Genomic DNA, 13,809 nt, shown 5'->3' with positions numbered 1-13,809 from the left:
CGACAATTATAAATCAAATCATAAACCATCAGATAAATCATGATTTCAAACGACTCAGAGGTGATGTCATGCAGAGGAATCCGTCCGGACATATCCAAACACACCGAGCAGAGACTGGAGCAACCACGGGGGGATCAAGACGACAGCAACTCCATTTATTTCATAATAAATGACCCGTATTATGATGTTTTTAAATCTGTGTTCTAATGTTTCCTCATCAGAAACTTAACCAGAGCTGTGTTTTGTTTCTTTTACATGTTTCACACACAAAGCTGCAGATTTAGGTTGAGTTCTTCTCTCAAATGAAACACAAACACACACCAAAGTTCATGTAGAGCTGCAAATGCAAGGAACAAAAGAAATAAAAGTGAAAGAATCCACATATACAACAATCAAACATAAACATAACCATAAAGCTCCTAAGGGTTATAGTAAAAATAAAAACGGAGAGCTAAAATCAGATGGAGACTAAGTAAAATAGTCATGATAATTTAATTTAAAACAGAGATGGCTGATGTCCAAAAGCTTTTTCTGTTTCTAAATAATGTTTCTATTCGGCAAAAAAAGCGTCATCAGATCATTTTTCAAATTTAATGCTTAATAATAAAATCACAGGTGGAGCAGAGTTTTTAAGAGAAGTAAAAAAAGCTTTCGTCAGATTTTTTTTCTTTCTTTCTTTTTATTATTAAATATAATGCTTGATAATAAAATCACAAGGTGGAACAGAGTGTTTAAGAAAAGCAAAAAAGGCCTTTGCAGATCTTTTTATTTATTTATTTTATTTTATTTATTTATTTATTTATTTTTTAATGCTTGATAATAAAATCACAGATGGAACAGAGTGTTTAAGAGAAGCAAACATGATCTCACAAAGGCTTTTTTTTTTTGCTGAAACAATATTTAAAAATTAAAAAAATGCTTTTAGACATCGGCCATCTGAGTCTGTTATGCATTTTTGCACTATTATTGAGTTCTTCTCTCAAACAGAAAACACTCTGTTGCACTTTGTGATGTCATGTGGTAATAGAGGAAGTGCTCCGTTGTGTTTTTAAACTCCACACACCTTCACTAGAATCATCTGGAGCATTTCAGCTCCAGAAATGCAGATCTCTGCTGAACAAAAGTGTTGTTGTTAACTCACTATATGACATCTGAAGCTGGATCAGAGATGTAAGAGAATTTCAGTTTAACATCGACACACAAAAGTTATATTTACACCATCATCTTCCCTTGGCAGACCATTGGCACCATTATCTAAATTGTGGCAGATTGCTGTAACTGGTGCCAACTGGTCTTCAGAGTCTCACCACTTGCTTTATAAACCTCCTCGTCCAGAAGCTCAGTCAAAGGGGCTTGAACACTCAAAGATCAGACTATGTTCTCTTTTAAAATCACACTATGTTGACTTTTCACGTCCCCCCAGCCTCGTATTATTGATGGTAAATCAACTTCTGCTGCGTAAGACGTCCAGTTGGTCTCCAGCCTTTTACTCCCACCTTTTCTTGGACAAGCTGAAAACTTCGCCAACAAGAGCATTTTGAGCTTTGGAGATGTACACAGACTGATCATAAAGATTTACTCAAACATGTGAATGAAACAAACACGACTCCAGGTATCTTAAACAAAATGTAAAAGTGGGCAAGGTACAAACCCGACGAAGACTTTTATCATGTGAATAAATATTGTGAAAAATAAAAATTGCTTATACAAATATTTCTTCATTATAGCAACTAGTTTTCAAATTTTGGGAGCCCTACGTGTTATACTTTTGTCTGGACAAAACACAGACTTTAAAATCATTTTTCTGTTTCACACTGTGGCAAGTTAAATATAGTTTGGGTTTTTTGACATGAATCTGTATGGCATCCCCGTGAGCAGTGTCGTGCATCCACACTGATTTACCCCCGACAGCGTCCTGTGAGCCGAGATCCTGGCCGGTTTTGGTGCTGACGAAAGTAGTCCGGCAAGTTGGCTGGGGACACGAAAATAACACGGTTTTCTTCTCAAAACGATCTGTGTTCAAAAGACTGACACATTTGAATCACAAAACCATCGTCCTCAAAAAAGTCAGACCTCATAATCGCTTGGCACTATTTTCTCTCCGTTCGTATCACTGCGCGCTGCCGCCAGGTGATAGCTGCGCCTGTTTCACTTTGTTTACTGCTCGGAGTGTTTGCGACAACAAGTCTGACTATGACACCGACAATAAAGACATGAAGCCAAGGGGAGATCTTTATGAACCCGAATATACTGATGCCGAAATTCACCAGATGGAGTTAGAACGGGCAGAGAGGTTATTATGCCTTTGTGGGGCAGCATGTACCGTATTTTCCGGGCTATTAGACGCCCACTTAAGCCTCTAACCTCACACAAACACACACGGAGCAGACAGCGACCGCACAGCCAAACACACCCACAGACACACTCATCACTCCACGCCGACGAGGAACGGAACAGAGGAACGAACCGAAAAAGTGAGTGCAATGTGCCACTTCTAGACACAACTGAACAACTGAGTCACTGTGAACACGCCGACAATCCAGTTGGGTCCCAGACACACCCTCCCTACACGCCACAACTGAACAAAGCCCAGAGTCACCGTGAACGAACAAACAAACAAAACCACTCACCCATCACACTGTTGGGTTTCCTTAAATTTGTGAAAAAAGTTTGAAAATAGACCATTTAATGACAGTGCGCCTTATAATCCAGAGGGCCTAATAGTGCAGAAAATACGGTAATAAAGGACTTTGAATAGATTCAGTCTAGGGATGGGCATTCGATGAAATTTTCTTAATCGATCGTCGGAAGAATTAACGATCGATTATCGATTAATCATTAACGTTTTTATATTAAAATGATCATCATTATTATTACTATCTGCACTACTAATCTGCATAAATAAATTCAACTTTACGACATATAAACCGTAACGACTCTAGAGCCACATCAGCCCGTTTGACATTATAATGTGTTTAATTCAGTTTTGTTCAACTCTCACAGAAACAAAACTTAAAACCGCATCACTAATTTGCATAAACTCAGCGAAGATAAAACTCCAGCTCTTGTGTCACTGATGTGGTTCAATTTCTGTCGGATTAAAAGACATGACTCAGGTGAATACAGGTCAGTGTGACCAGATTTGTGTTTGTCAAAACCAGGACACTGTACGGGGGGAGGGAGGTGGGGACTCGTCATCCACATTGTGCGACTCTCACCTGGTAAAACTTTTTCCCACTGGACACAGAAACATATGTGCTGCTTTATACACTGTGCACATGGACTCACACTTGTCCCGAACGGAACAGAAAGTGTGGAATTTCTTGTACAAATCATCGTTAAATCCACATTTGTGCTTCAGTACGTTGCAGACTGACCCACTGTTTGTGTCTCGCTCCTTCTGATGCAGAGACACATGTACACACCTGTTTGGTCACACTACACACAGCAACATACATTCAGGTTTGTCGATTAAAATGAACGTAATCGATGAAATTCTTAATGATCAATTATCGATTAATCGACTAATCATGCCTGAGTACCTCGGGTTTGTACCTTGTCCACTTTTACATTTTCCAGTAAGAGCTGCATTCTGTTTAGATTTCAAGCTCTGCCCTCATAAACCAACTGTACTGTTACTTTAGACTTTTTTATTCTCTTCATCGAACAACTCCAGGTCTGTTTTTGAGGAGAGAACAACACTATGACATGTTTAAAGCTCACAAGAATCCATTTGTGTAATACAGCACTGTGTAACTTCTCAGCAGGGCCCTTCCATGAAGATTGCCTGGAATGTTCCACAGTTTGGCATTAATCTCCCTGGAGAAAACAGGCAATGGAACAAGACAATTTAGTGGTCAGATTTGTGGAGAGATAAACTCACTCACATTAATTTCTGAGCAATAAAAACACCTAATGAAATAAATACAAGAAGGACACATTTAATGCCACTGTGGAACATTTCAAAGCAACAAGAGCTCCACAGGACGCGAGCATGTGGTGGAAACCTGCCCCAAGTAACTCTCTTGGTTCAGTCCTGGACTAGTCCTTGTTCAGTCCTGGTTTAGTCTTGGCTCAGTCCTAGTTCAGTCCTGGTTCAGTCCTGGTTTAAGCCTGGTTTAGTCCTGGTTCAGTCCTGGTTTCCTGGTTTAATCCTGGTTTAGTCTTGGTTCAGTCTGGTTCAGTACTGGTTTAGTCTGGTTCACCTGGTTTAATCCTGGTTTAGTCTGGCTCAGTCCTGGTTTAGACCTGGTTTAATCCTGGTTCAGTCCTGGTTTAGTTCTGGTTTAGTCCTGGTTCAGTCCTGGTTTAATCCTGGTTCAGTCCTGGTTTAGTTCTGGTTTAGTCCTGGTTCAGTCCTGGTTTAGTTCTGGTTTATTTCTGGTTTAATCCTGGTTCAGTCCTGGTTTAGTTCTGGTTTAGTTCTGGTTCAATCCTGTTTTAATCCTGTTTTAATCCTGGTTTAGTCGTGGCTCAGTCCTGGTTTAATCCTGGTTCAGTCCTGGTTTAATCCTGGTTTAGTCCTGGTTTAATCCTGGTTTAATCCTGGTTCAGTCCTGGTTCAGCCTCATGTTCCTCGCTGATATAAGAATGTGTGGAATCCCGTTTGTGCCTCCAGGTTTAAATCAGGAGCAGCTTCTGTCCGTCCAAAATGTGCCGTTTATCAATCCGTAAATACAGAAACCCACACCAACCGCACACGAGCAAATAAACCACACAAAACTCAGACTCAGTCCACGGGTCACACACTTTAAACCTTTCACATTCACATTTACGAGACGGAAACCTGAACTTTTAACAAACGTAAAAATCCTGTGAATTTCCGAACATGTTTGTAGAAGCTTTTAGTCAGAATAAAAGCAGAATTCGAGGGTTTAGACGGGATATTTTTGTTGTTTGCTTTGCTTCTGTAACCAAAATGATTGCCACCTTTGATAATTGGTCCAATCAAAAAGCGATTTGGTTGAAATGTTTGTGTTTAATCGCGATCGGCGGCGGAGCTGAGGCAGGACGCGGCACGTTCATGACGCCACACACTTTCACCCAAACACATGGAAATCCCACAGCACCGAAACTCACCCGGAGTAAACCTCTTATGTAATCAAGGATGAAGAGAAGAGACCGAGAGAGAGAGGAGACAAGGACTGAAAGAGAGGAGAGAGAAGAGAGGAAGAGAGGAAGAGAGGAGAGAGGGAGAGAGGAGAGAGGGGAGAGGAGAGAGGAGAGAGGAAGAGAGGAAAAGAGGAGAGAGGGGAGGAGAGAAGAGAGAGTGGAGAGGAGAAAGCAGAGAAGAGAGAAGAGAGAGGAGAGAAGAGAAGAGAGAAGAGAGAGGAGAGAAGAGAGGAAAGAAGAGAGAGGGGAGACGAGAGAAGGGGAGAGAAGAGTGAGAGGAGATTAGAGAAGAGAGAGGAGAGAGGAGAGAGGAGAGTGGGGAGAGAAGAGGAGAGAAGAGAGAGGAGAGACGAGAGATAAGGAAAGATAGAGAGAAGAGAAAAGAGAGGGGAGAGAGGTACAGAGGAGAGAGAGAAGGACAGAAGGAGGGGAGAGAGAAGAGAGGAGAGAGGGGAGAGAGAAAGACAGAAAGATAGGAGAGAGAAGAGAGAGGTGCAAAGAAGAGAGAGAGAAGGACAGAAAGAGAGGAGAGAGGAGAAAGGTGGAGAGGAGAGAGAAAGAAGGACAGAAAGAGGAGAGAGAAGAGAGGGAAGTGAGAAGGAAAGACAGGAGAGAGAAGAGGAGAGAGAGGTGGAGAGAAGAGAGAGAAGGACAGAAAGAGAGGAGAGAGGGGAGAGAGAGAGAGGAAAGGGGAGATTGAAGGAAAGAAGAGGAAAGACCAGAGAGGAGAAGAGAGAGGTGGAGAGAGAGGAAAGTGCAGAGAGGAGGAGAGAGAAAGGAGAGAGAGAGAGAAAGAGAGCGAGGAGAGAGCCAAGTTAGAGAAGAAAGAGGAGAGGGAATAGAGAGAGGAGGAGGCGGGAGAAGAGAGAAGATAGGAAGAGAGAGAGGGGGAGGAGGAGATGAGAGGAGAGAGACGAGAGAGAGGAGAGGAGAAGAGAGAACAGAGAGAGGAGGTGGGAGGTGAGAGCAAAGAGAAGCAGGAGAGAGAGAAGAGAAAGAGAAGAAAGGACAGAGAGAAGAGAGAGAGGAGCTGTTTATGAGTGAGCCAAGTTCTCAACACCTCAGGATCCTCCTCGAAACCACAAACAGACACGTCCACACAGAAACCTGAGTCTGAACGCCATATGAAGGGAAACGTCTGATACTCAATCCTCCATTTTAGACAAACAAATGTACAATTAAACACAAACTGTCCACACACTGACTAAGCACTCTCCACTCACAGCCAGAAGGTTCCAGGCTCAACCCAAAACACACACCACAGGTCAGACCCTCCAGCTAAGACCGTCCTGACCACGACCAACTCAAGAAAGAAACAAAACACAACTCCAGCTCTGTTTTTGACGAGGTAACAACATTATAACACGACTTAAAGCTCACCAGAGTCTAGAGTTTGTGAATTTGTGTCATATAAGATGTTTAAGAAGCGTTTGCGTTGTGTGAAATGAGTTTGTTTGGATGTTGGCGCGGTGGCAGAGTGGTTAGCCTCACCTGTGTTACTGTGCGTTCCGTTGTCTCGGTCCCAGGCCTCGACGATCACGGTGAAGGCTCTCTGAAACACACAGGGCAGAGGTCAAAGGTCGGCTCAGGTCACGCTAAAACTACAGGGTCAGGCAAACATTACATCAAGAGAACATTCATTTAGGAAAAGTAAAACAGACGGGTCACAAATACAACGGTGTAAAGATTACCACGAGTTCAAATGTGTCTGGAATTATAAATGCTGCTATAAACATGTCCAGGTACTAACATGTTCTATTTCTATTTGTTGAGAGCTTTAATTCTGAATAAAAAATAATATAATCAGAATAAAAATGAATTCCGCTTTAGAAAGACCATGTAAACACTTCATTCCTAAAGAAAAGGATTATTCAGAATTAACCTTAATTCCGAAGAAAGTGGGTGGTTTATTCCGGTTATAAAGCCAAGTTCATTTATTCCTGGATCATGTTTCACGTTTATTCTTGCTAAAAATAATCCCGGTCATTCGGCACATGTTTGTTGTATGTAAACCTCAATTCAGAATTATTATTTCCATGTAAACTTGAAGGAGAATAATTTAATTCAGAACAATTAATTTGGAATTAAAAAACATCATGTAAACGTGGAGCATAGACATTTGAATCCCTGTCTTGCTCAGGAATTCTTGCTCTGTTGGACTCATCGTCTGTATAAAGAAGTGGACTAAGGGAGTGTGACGTCACCCACAGTGTTCAGCTCCAGTCAAATGAAGCTCATCGAAGCCGCAGTTACACAGATGAATTCAGAGCAGAGTTCCTTATTATGAATAGGAATTGATTTATGGAGAAAATAGCAAAATAAAAACACCAGGATCATGTAGAGTGAGTTAACATGAACAGTTTAAGACCAAACTGACCTCGCTCCCTGCAGCAGTTACAGAGAACGAGTGATGTTTTTTCAATACAAAGTAAATTGGAGCCAGAGTCGATAGAATCAGAAGCGCAGCGGCATGCAACAGTGATCCATTTGGAAACAATTTTGGAACGACAATAAAATAAATGTGGGTAGTTTTTTGGTTGAAAAAATAGTCCTTCTCCATGGACTGATACTTTTGCCCAAAAATAAGAATTTAAAAAACTATAAAACTAACAAATTAAACCTAAACCGGTCAAAGATTCTGAATACAAGTGATTTAACTTTGAAATAATCCACTTATACAATGTTTTGTTTTTTTTTTTTTTTTTTGTTAGTATACACTACCAGACTAAAGTCTGGACTCACTCTCTCATTCAATGTGTTTTTCTATGTTTACAACTTTCTTCATTTTATATACACACAGAAGACAACAAATATATATGAAGTAAGTCATAACTCCACTAAGTATTTGAACCAAACTTCTGACTCTTTGTGTATGTTTAAACTAGTCTGATTCATCAGCCGGTTTCACTTCGTAGAAACCATCGGACCTCACAGCATTAGAATTCATTCGATCAACAGTAGGTGGGTACTTTTTCATTTAACCAATCGCTGTTATTTGGCCGTCACTTATGTAATGCACCGCTAACGGGGTTAACTGGTATATTAAGCTTTTCCCAAACCCTGTAAGAAGAAGGACAATAACGTCTTTCCCCTTGATAAAATTCACCAAACATTCTCTTTGTTCCGGCTTTAAATCCTACATCTCGGGAATCATTGCCAACACTGAATGTCTGTCTCTTCTCTGATTGGCTGGTGCCCAAACTCGCACTTTTAGGGTTTTTGCAAACTGTCTCGGACAGGAGTGTCAAACTCAAATTCACAGAGGCCAAAATTTTAAACTGGGACTAAGTCATGGGCCAAACTAAATATTTATTGAAAAATGTCAACAACATCTGCATGTTTTCTCTTATTTTGTGATATGTGATGTTAAACCTTTTCTTATTAAAATAAATGTTTAATAATAGTTTTGTTTAAACACTGAATCCAGAACAAACAGAATATAAAATAATAACATTTTTTTTAAAAATATTGTCTCTATAGTCGATCTGTAGCTGGCGGGCAGCTCTAATACAGATTTGATATGATCTTGCGGGTCAAATATAATTATATCAAGGGCCAAATTTGAGTTTGACATGTCTGGTCTAGTGTATTCTGATTCCTGACCTAGTCACTGGAGAGAAATGAAATTGAGTGGAGGCACTAGGTGACGCAGCCTGGGTGTGTTTAAACAGCACGGGTCAAAAATGTGGACACACCTCATTCTCATTCTATGTTTTTTTTTTTTCTTTCTGTACATTTTATATACAGACAGAAGCATCGAATGTCTGTCGAGTGTCTTTTCTTTTTGTGGGTTTAAGTGACTTTATTTCAGGACACTCGTGATTTCGTTTTGTTTTATGTCCTTTTAGTTTAGTCACTTGTTTTTGTATAAACCTGCGTGACCCATTTTTAGACTCACTCGTTATTTGTTCATGTTGTTATTTTGTTTAGTTTAGGTTTTGTTGTGTATAGATTTTGCCTTTTACATCCTTGCTCATTCAGTTATTACTTTATTTATCAAGTCCAAACTTTTGTCTCTCCACATTCCTCCTCTCTCTCTCTCTCTCTTTCTCTCTGTCTTTCCTTTATCCCTCTCTCTCTCTCCTTGTCCCACTTTCTGCACTTTTGTTTCTTGTTTTTTTCCTCTTCTCCATCTCTTCCCTCTCTTTCTTCCTCCACCTCTCTACCGTCACCTCTCTCGCTCTCCCGTCCTTTCTTTCTTTCTTCTCTCCCTCCCCTTTTTCCTTCTCTCTCTCTCTCTCCCTCTCTCTCTCTGTGTCCCACTTTCCGTCTCTCTTGTTTCAGGTGCTCTGTGTTTTCCTCCGGACAGCTGTGCGTTCCCATGACCTCGGCTCGCCCTCCACACGCCCCGGGGCAGATTACAGCGCCGGCGGGGGGCAGACGGGGGCGACGGGGGCGGACGGGTGCAGACAGGTGCGGGGCGGGGGGGGGGGGGGAGATGAATCGCGATCGAATCTAAATCGCAAATTGAACGGACGCAAAAAGACCAAAACGAGTCCTCATTTCTGAGTTTTTTTGCGTGTTTACAGAGTGAATTCTGACCGAGGTGTTGTCACGAGAGTAAAAAATTCAAAGTTGATTTGGACTTTGCTGAGGAATAGTTCCTCGGGTGACTCAGACGGGAGCCTTGTCTTTACAGGTCGGGCTCTTGGCTTTAGGCCTCGTTCACAGAGAGAATAGCCGAGCTGTTATTCAAATGATCTAAACCAGGTTCGAGTGTGAGAACGAGTGTGAGAAAGACAAGAGAGGGAGAGGGCAGGGAGAGAGAGAGGGAGGGAGGAGATGGGGGGAAAGAGAATAGGTGATGGAGAAAGGGAAGAGAGAGAGAGAGAAGAGAGAAGTGACTGAGGAGAGGTTTACAGGTGTTTAAGTGTGAGAAAGAGAGAGAGAGAGAGAGAAGGGACGGCTGGGAAAAAGAAGGTGACATTTAGAGAGAGGGAAGAAAGGGAGGGAGAGAGAGAGGGGGGAGGGGAGAGAGAGCTGAAAAACAACAACATAGGTGAAGGAGGAAGAGAAGTGAGAGAGAAGAGAAGTGACTGAGGAGAAGTTTACAGGTGTTTAAGAGTAAGAGAGAGAACAAGAGAGAGAGGGGGGAAAGAGAGAGAGAGAATGGGGGGAAGGGGGGAGGGAAAGAACATAAGTGACAGGGAAGAGGAGAGGAGAGGAGAGACGGCTGGGAAAAAGAAGGTGAAATTTAGAGAGAGAGAGAGAGAGAGAGAGAGAGGGGGAGGGGGAGAGAGAGCAGAAAAAGAACGACATAGGTGAGGGAGGAAGGGAAGTGAGAGAAAAGAGAAGTGACTGAGGAGAAGTTTACAGGTGTTTAAGAGTAAGAGAGAGAGAGAAGGTGTGGTCGGGAAAAACAAGGTGAATTTTTGAGAGAGAGAGTGAGAGAGAGAGAGAGAGAGAGAGAGAGAGAGAGAGAGAGAGAGAAGAAACATAGGTGACGGAGGAAGAAAATAAGAGAAGAGAGGTGACTGAGGAGAGATTTACAGGTGTTTAAGAGAGAGAGAGGGAGAGGGAGAGGTGGGGTGAAAGAGAGAGATTGGGGGAGAACGGGGGAGGGAGAGCTGGGAAAGAACATAAGTGACAGAGGAGGAGGGAGGGTAAGGGAGAGAGAGAAGAGATTTGAATAAAAAGAGGCTCACAGGTGTTTAAGTGTGTTTAAGTGAGGGAGAGGGGGGAGAGAAAAAGAGAAGAGGGGAAGGGACAAGAGAGCTGAGAAAGAACATGGGACACAGAGGAGGGGAAGAGAGAGAAGAGAGGTGACTGAGGAGAGGTTTACAGGTGTTTAAGTGTGAGAAAGAGAGAGAGAGAGAGAGAGAGAGAGAGAGAGAGAGAGAAGGAGAGAGAAGGGAGATGGGTGAGAGAACTGAGAAAGAACATAGGAAGGGAGAGCTAGGAAAGGACATAAGTGACAGAGGAAGGGAAGAGGGAGAGAGAAGAGAGGTGACTGAGGAGAGGTTTACAGGTGTTTAAGTGTGAGAAAGAGAGAGAGAGAGAGAGAGAGAGAGGAGAGAGAGGTTCACACATGTTTGACTCCATGAATGAAGGGGGGATGCACGTGTGTTTAAGTGTGTGAATGAGAAAGAGGGAGAGCGGAGGAACACATGAACATGTTTGACTCTGTAAAAAAAAGAGAGAGAGCGATGGAGAGGGAGTGAAAGAGGAAAGAGTTCACTACTGCCACTGCTGCTCTGTCAAATCTCATAAACAGAGCAGGAGTGTCCAGTCTGCAGCTCCCGGTCGCTCTCCACCTCCTTCCAAGTACCATCACCATTTGTGATTTGTGGATCATACATTCTGTGCTGAAACACTCTGATGTGACTGGATTAAAAGCCTGTTATTATTATAAATGTATCTTTGTGCACTGATAAATAGAATAGTTGTGTAAATGTTTTATAGCTAACTTCCAACCATCTAAGTCTCTTATATTTACTCTTATATTAAATGAGCAGCTCTCCAGCATGTTCACTGTGTAAACGTAGCTCACTAGAGGAAAAAGGTTGGAGACCACTGAAGTAGATCTTAAAGAAAAAACTGTAGGAAACCGCTTGCCTTGAAAAATCTGACTCAATTGAAATGTGAATCTAAGACTACGTTTACATTGAAACAAATCACTGTATCACCGTGTCAGAAACGATCTGCGTCCACACACGTCGCTTCTGTGTCCGCACGTCTTCTCTATCCACACAGTTTTGAGCATATTTGTTTACGTTTTACAGAAACAAAACTTTAAACAGCATGGCTTATTTGCATAAACTGAAAAAACAGCTGCTATTGTGCTGCTGATATGGTTCAGCTTCTGTCGGACTAAAGGACATGACTCAGTGGAATATGAGTGTTCTCCTGTGACAGAGGGGTGTTCTGCTGATGGTGAGTCTGTTCTGTGTTTCTGTTGTGTTGGAGATGGTTCATGTGAAACTTTTCAGAGATTATACGTCTGCAGGTCATACACACAGACACACGTTTATATGAATGGACAGATATTTTAGCCTCTTAGTGTTTTGGCGGTGAATTACTTCGCGGTGCACAGAAATACATCAGAGTATCAGTGTTTTCAGGCATCCACACAGTCAAGGATCAGATCTGTACAAACATGAATTCATGGGAGCTGGAGGCATCAGACTGTTCCGTCTCTGGAGCCGTTTTCCATCAGATTAGTGTGAATGAACATCCACAACCAAAACACCTCGAATACAAACTAGTGTGGACGGGATCTAAAGATGAGCTACAAGTCATTCCTCAGTGTGGTGTTCAGTAAATTCCTCTTTCATCTAAAGAAGCACAGCAAGTGAAGTAAACTTTAGTTTTCATTCATAGAAATCATGTTGTGAAGCTGTGCCAACGAATCAGTCAGTTCCTCAAATCTGAAATCTGTAGCAACCTTTACTTAAAGAGGAAATTCATCTTACTCTGTAAAACCACAAAACCGAACGCCTTGAACTGAGCAAATGTTACTTATTTACACAAGTTAGAGTAAAAACAGGTTCTATTCTGCAATAATACCATTTATTCCATTTCAAATCAACCAAGACCCTGCACTTAATTCTCATAAAACACTAGAAGAAACCAAACAGGTGAACAGCTGTAATCTAGACTGAAAGAACAGAGGGAGGATAGAGTGCAGGGGTGTCCAAACTTTTTTCATCAAGGGCCACATATCTAAACACAGATGAAGCAGAGGCTGATCAAGGGCCACAGACTGATGCTCAATACAGTGAATCACTGAATTATGTGAATGTTTTTCTTCTTCCCACTCCTTTTCGAGAAATGTGCTTTTCTGTTGTTTACGATGTATATGTAGTATGTATGATTATTGTTTCTCTCTTGGCACAAACTCAAAATAAAAACAAATCAATCAATCAATCAATGTTTAACACATTAGAATGAGACATCAGTCCTTTATTCATGCTAAGATCCTCAAAACCACACACTAAATATTAAATATTGGCTTTATCAAGGTAGATTTTCAAAAAACTTGTAAAGTAAAATTTTCATTAAGGCAAGGTAATTTGGGCCAATTCTCCTGAAAGCCTGAGGACCAAGAAAAATTTGTCTGAGGGCTGCATTGGGCCCACGGGCCATAGTGTGGACATGCCTGATATAGAGAATGAATGAACAGAGGGAGGACATAGAGACGCTCTGGGACGATCAGGGAATGATTGACGGCTGTAGGAAAAACAGGGAGGTTGCAAAAGGAGGAGCGGAACAGCCTGGGAAACAGAGCTGGACTCTCGGCAATAACACGTCACTGTTGAAGTTCCTCGTCTCATTCAAGTTGATCTTCATCTAATTGAAAAGTCGTGTGTGTTTTTTTCACCCTGAAAGTCTCTGCTCTTTAACCACAATCATTAAAATCCGCAAATTTGTAGCTGAATGTGACTTAACTAGTGATTTTAAAGTGTGTGAAACCAGGTCTAATGCTTCAGTCTGCTCTTCTTCTCTCTCTTTCCCCATTTTTCCCTCTTCCCTCCTTCTCTCTCTTCTCCTTCTCTTTCTCACAATTAAACAGGTCTAAACTTCCTCTCCTCCCTCCCTCTCTCTCCTTCTTCTCTCTTTCTTTCTTTCTCTCTCTCTGAATCGTTTGGTTCTGCCCCGGGGCGACCGTGACTTCAGAGTGACCAGCCAGGCCAAAAATAGTGTCACATTTTCAGCACATTCCTGTTTGTTATGTCACATTCTGCAGCAGTGAGATCA

General features: G+C 41.8%; 1 protein-coding gene across 1 annotated transcript in view; it reads right to left on the bottom strand.

Moving 5' to 3' along the window:
• LOC110153422 (protein jagged-2-like) overlaps nt 1–13,809 on the bottom strand; it is a 121,956-nt gene that overhangs the window by 71,700 nt on the left and 36,447 nt on the right. Inside the window, exon 3 of the mRNA XM_020917306.2 lies at nt 6,604–6,664. Coding sequence (XP_020772965.2) covers nt 6,604–6,664 — 61 coding nt within the window. The remainder of the gene's footprint in view (nt 1–6,603; nt 6,665–13,809) is intronic.

This window comes from Boleophthalmus pectinirostris, unplaced genomic scaffold, assembly GCF_026225935.1.
Source record: "Boleophthalmus pectinirostris isolate CB_2022bp ecotype Guang Dong unplaced genomic scaffold, ASM2622593v1 HiC_scaffold_10, whole genome shotgun sequence".
Taxonomy (NCBI): domain Eukaryota; kingdom Metazoa; phylum Chordata; class Actinopteri; order Gobiiformes; family Gobiidae; genus Boleophthalmus; species Boleophthalmus pectinirostris.
Note: the sequence above shows the minus strand (reverse complement) of the source record. Positions and strands in the feature narration are given on the sequence as shown.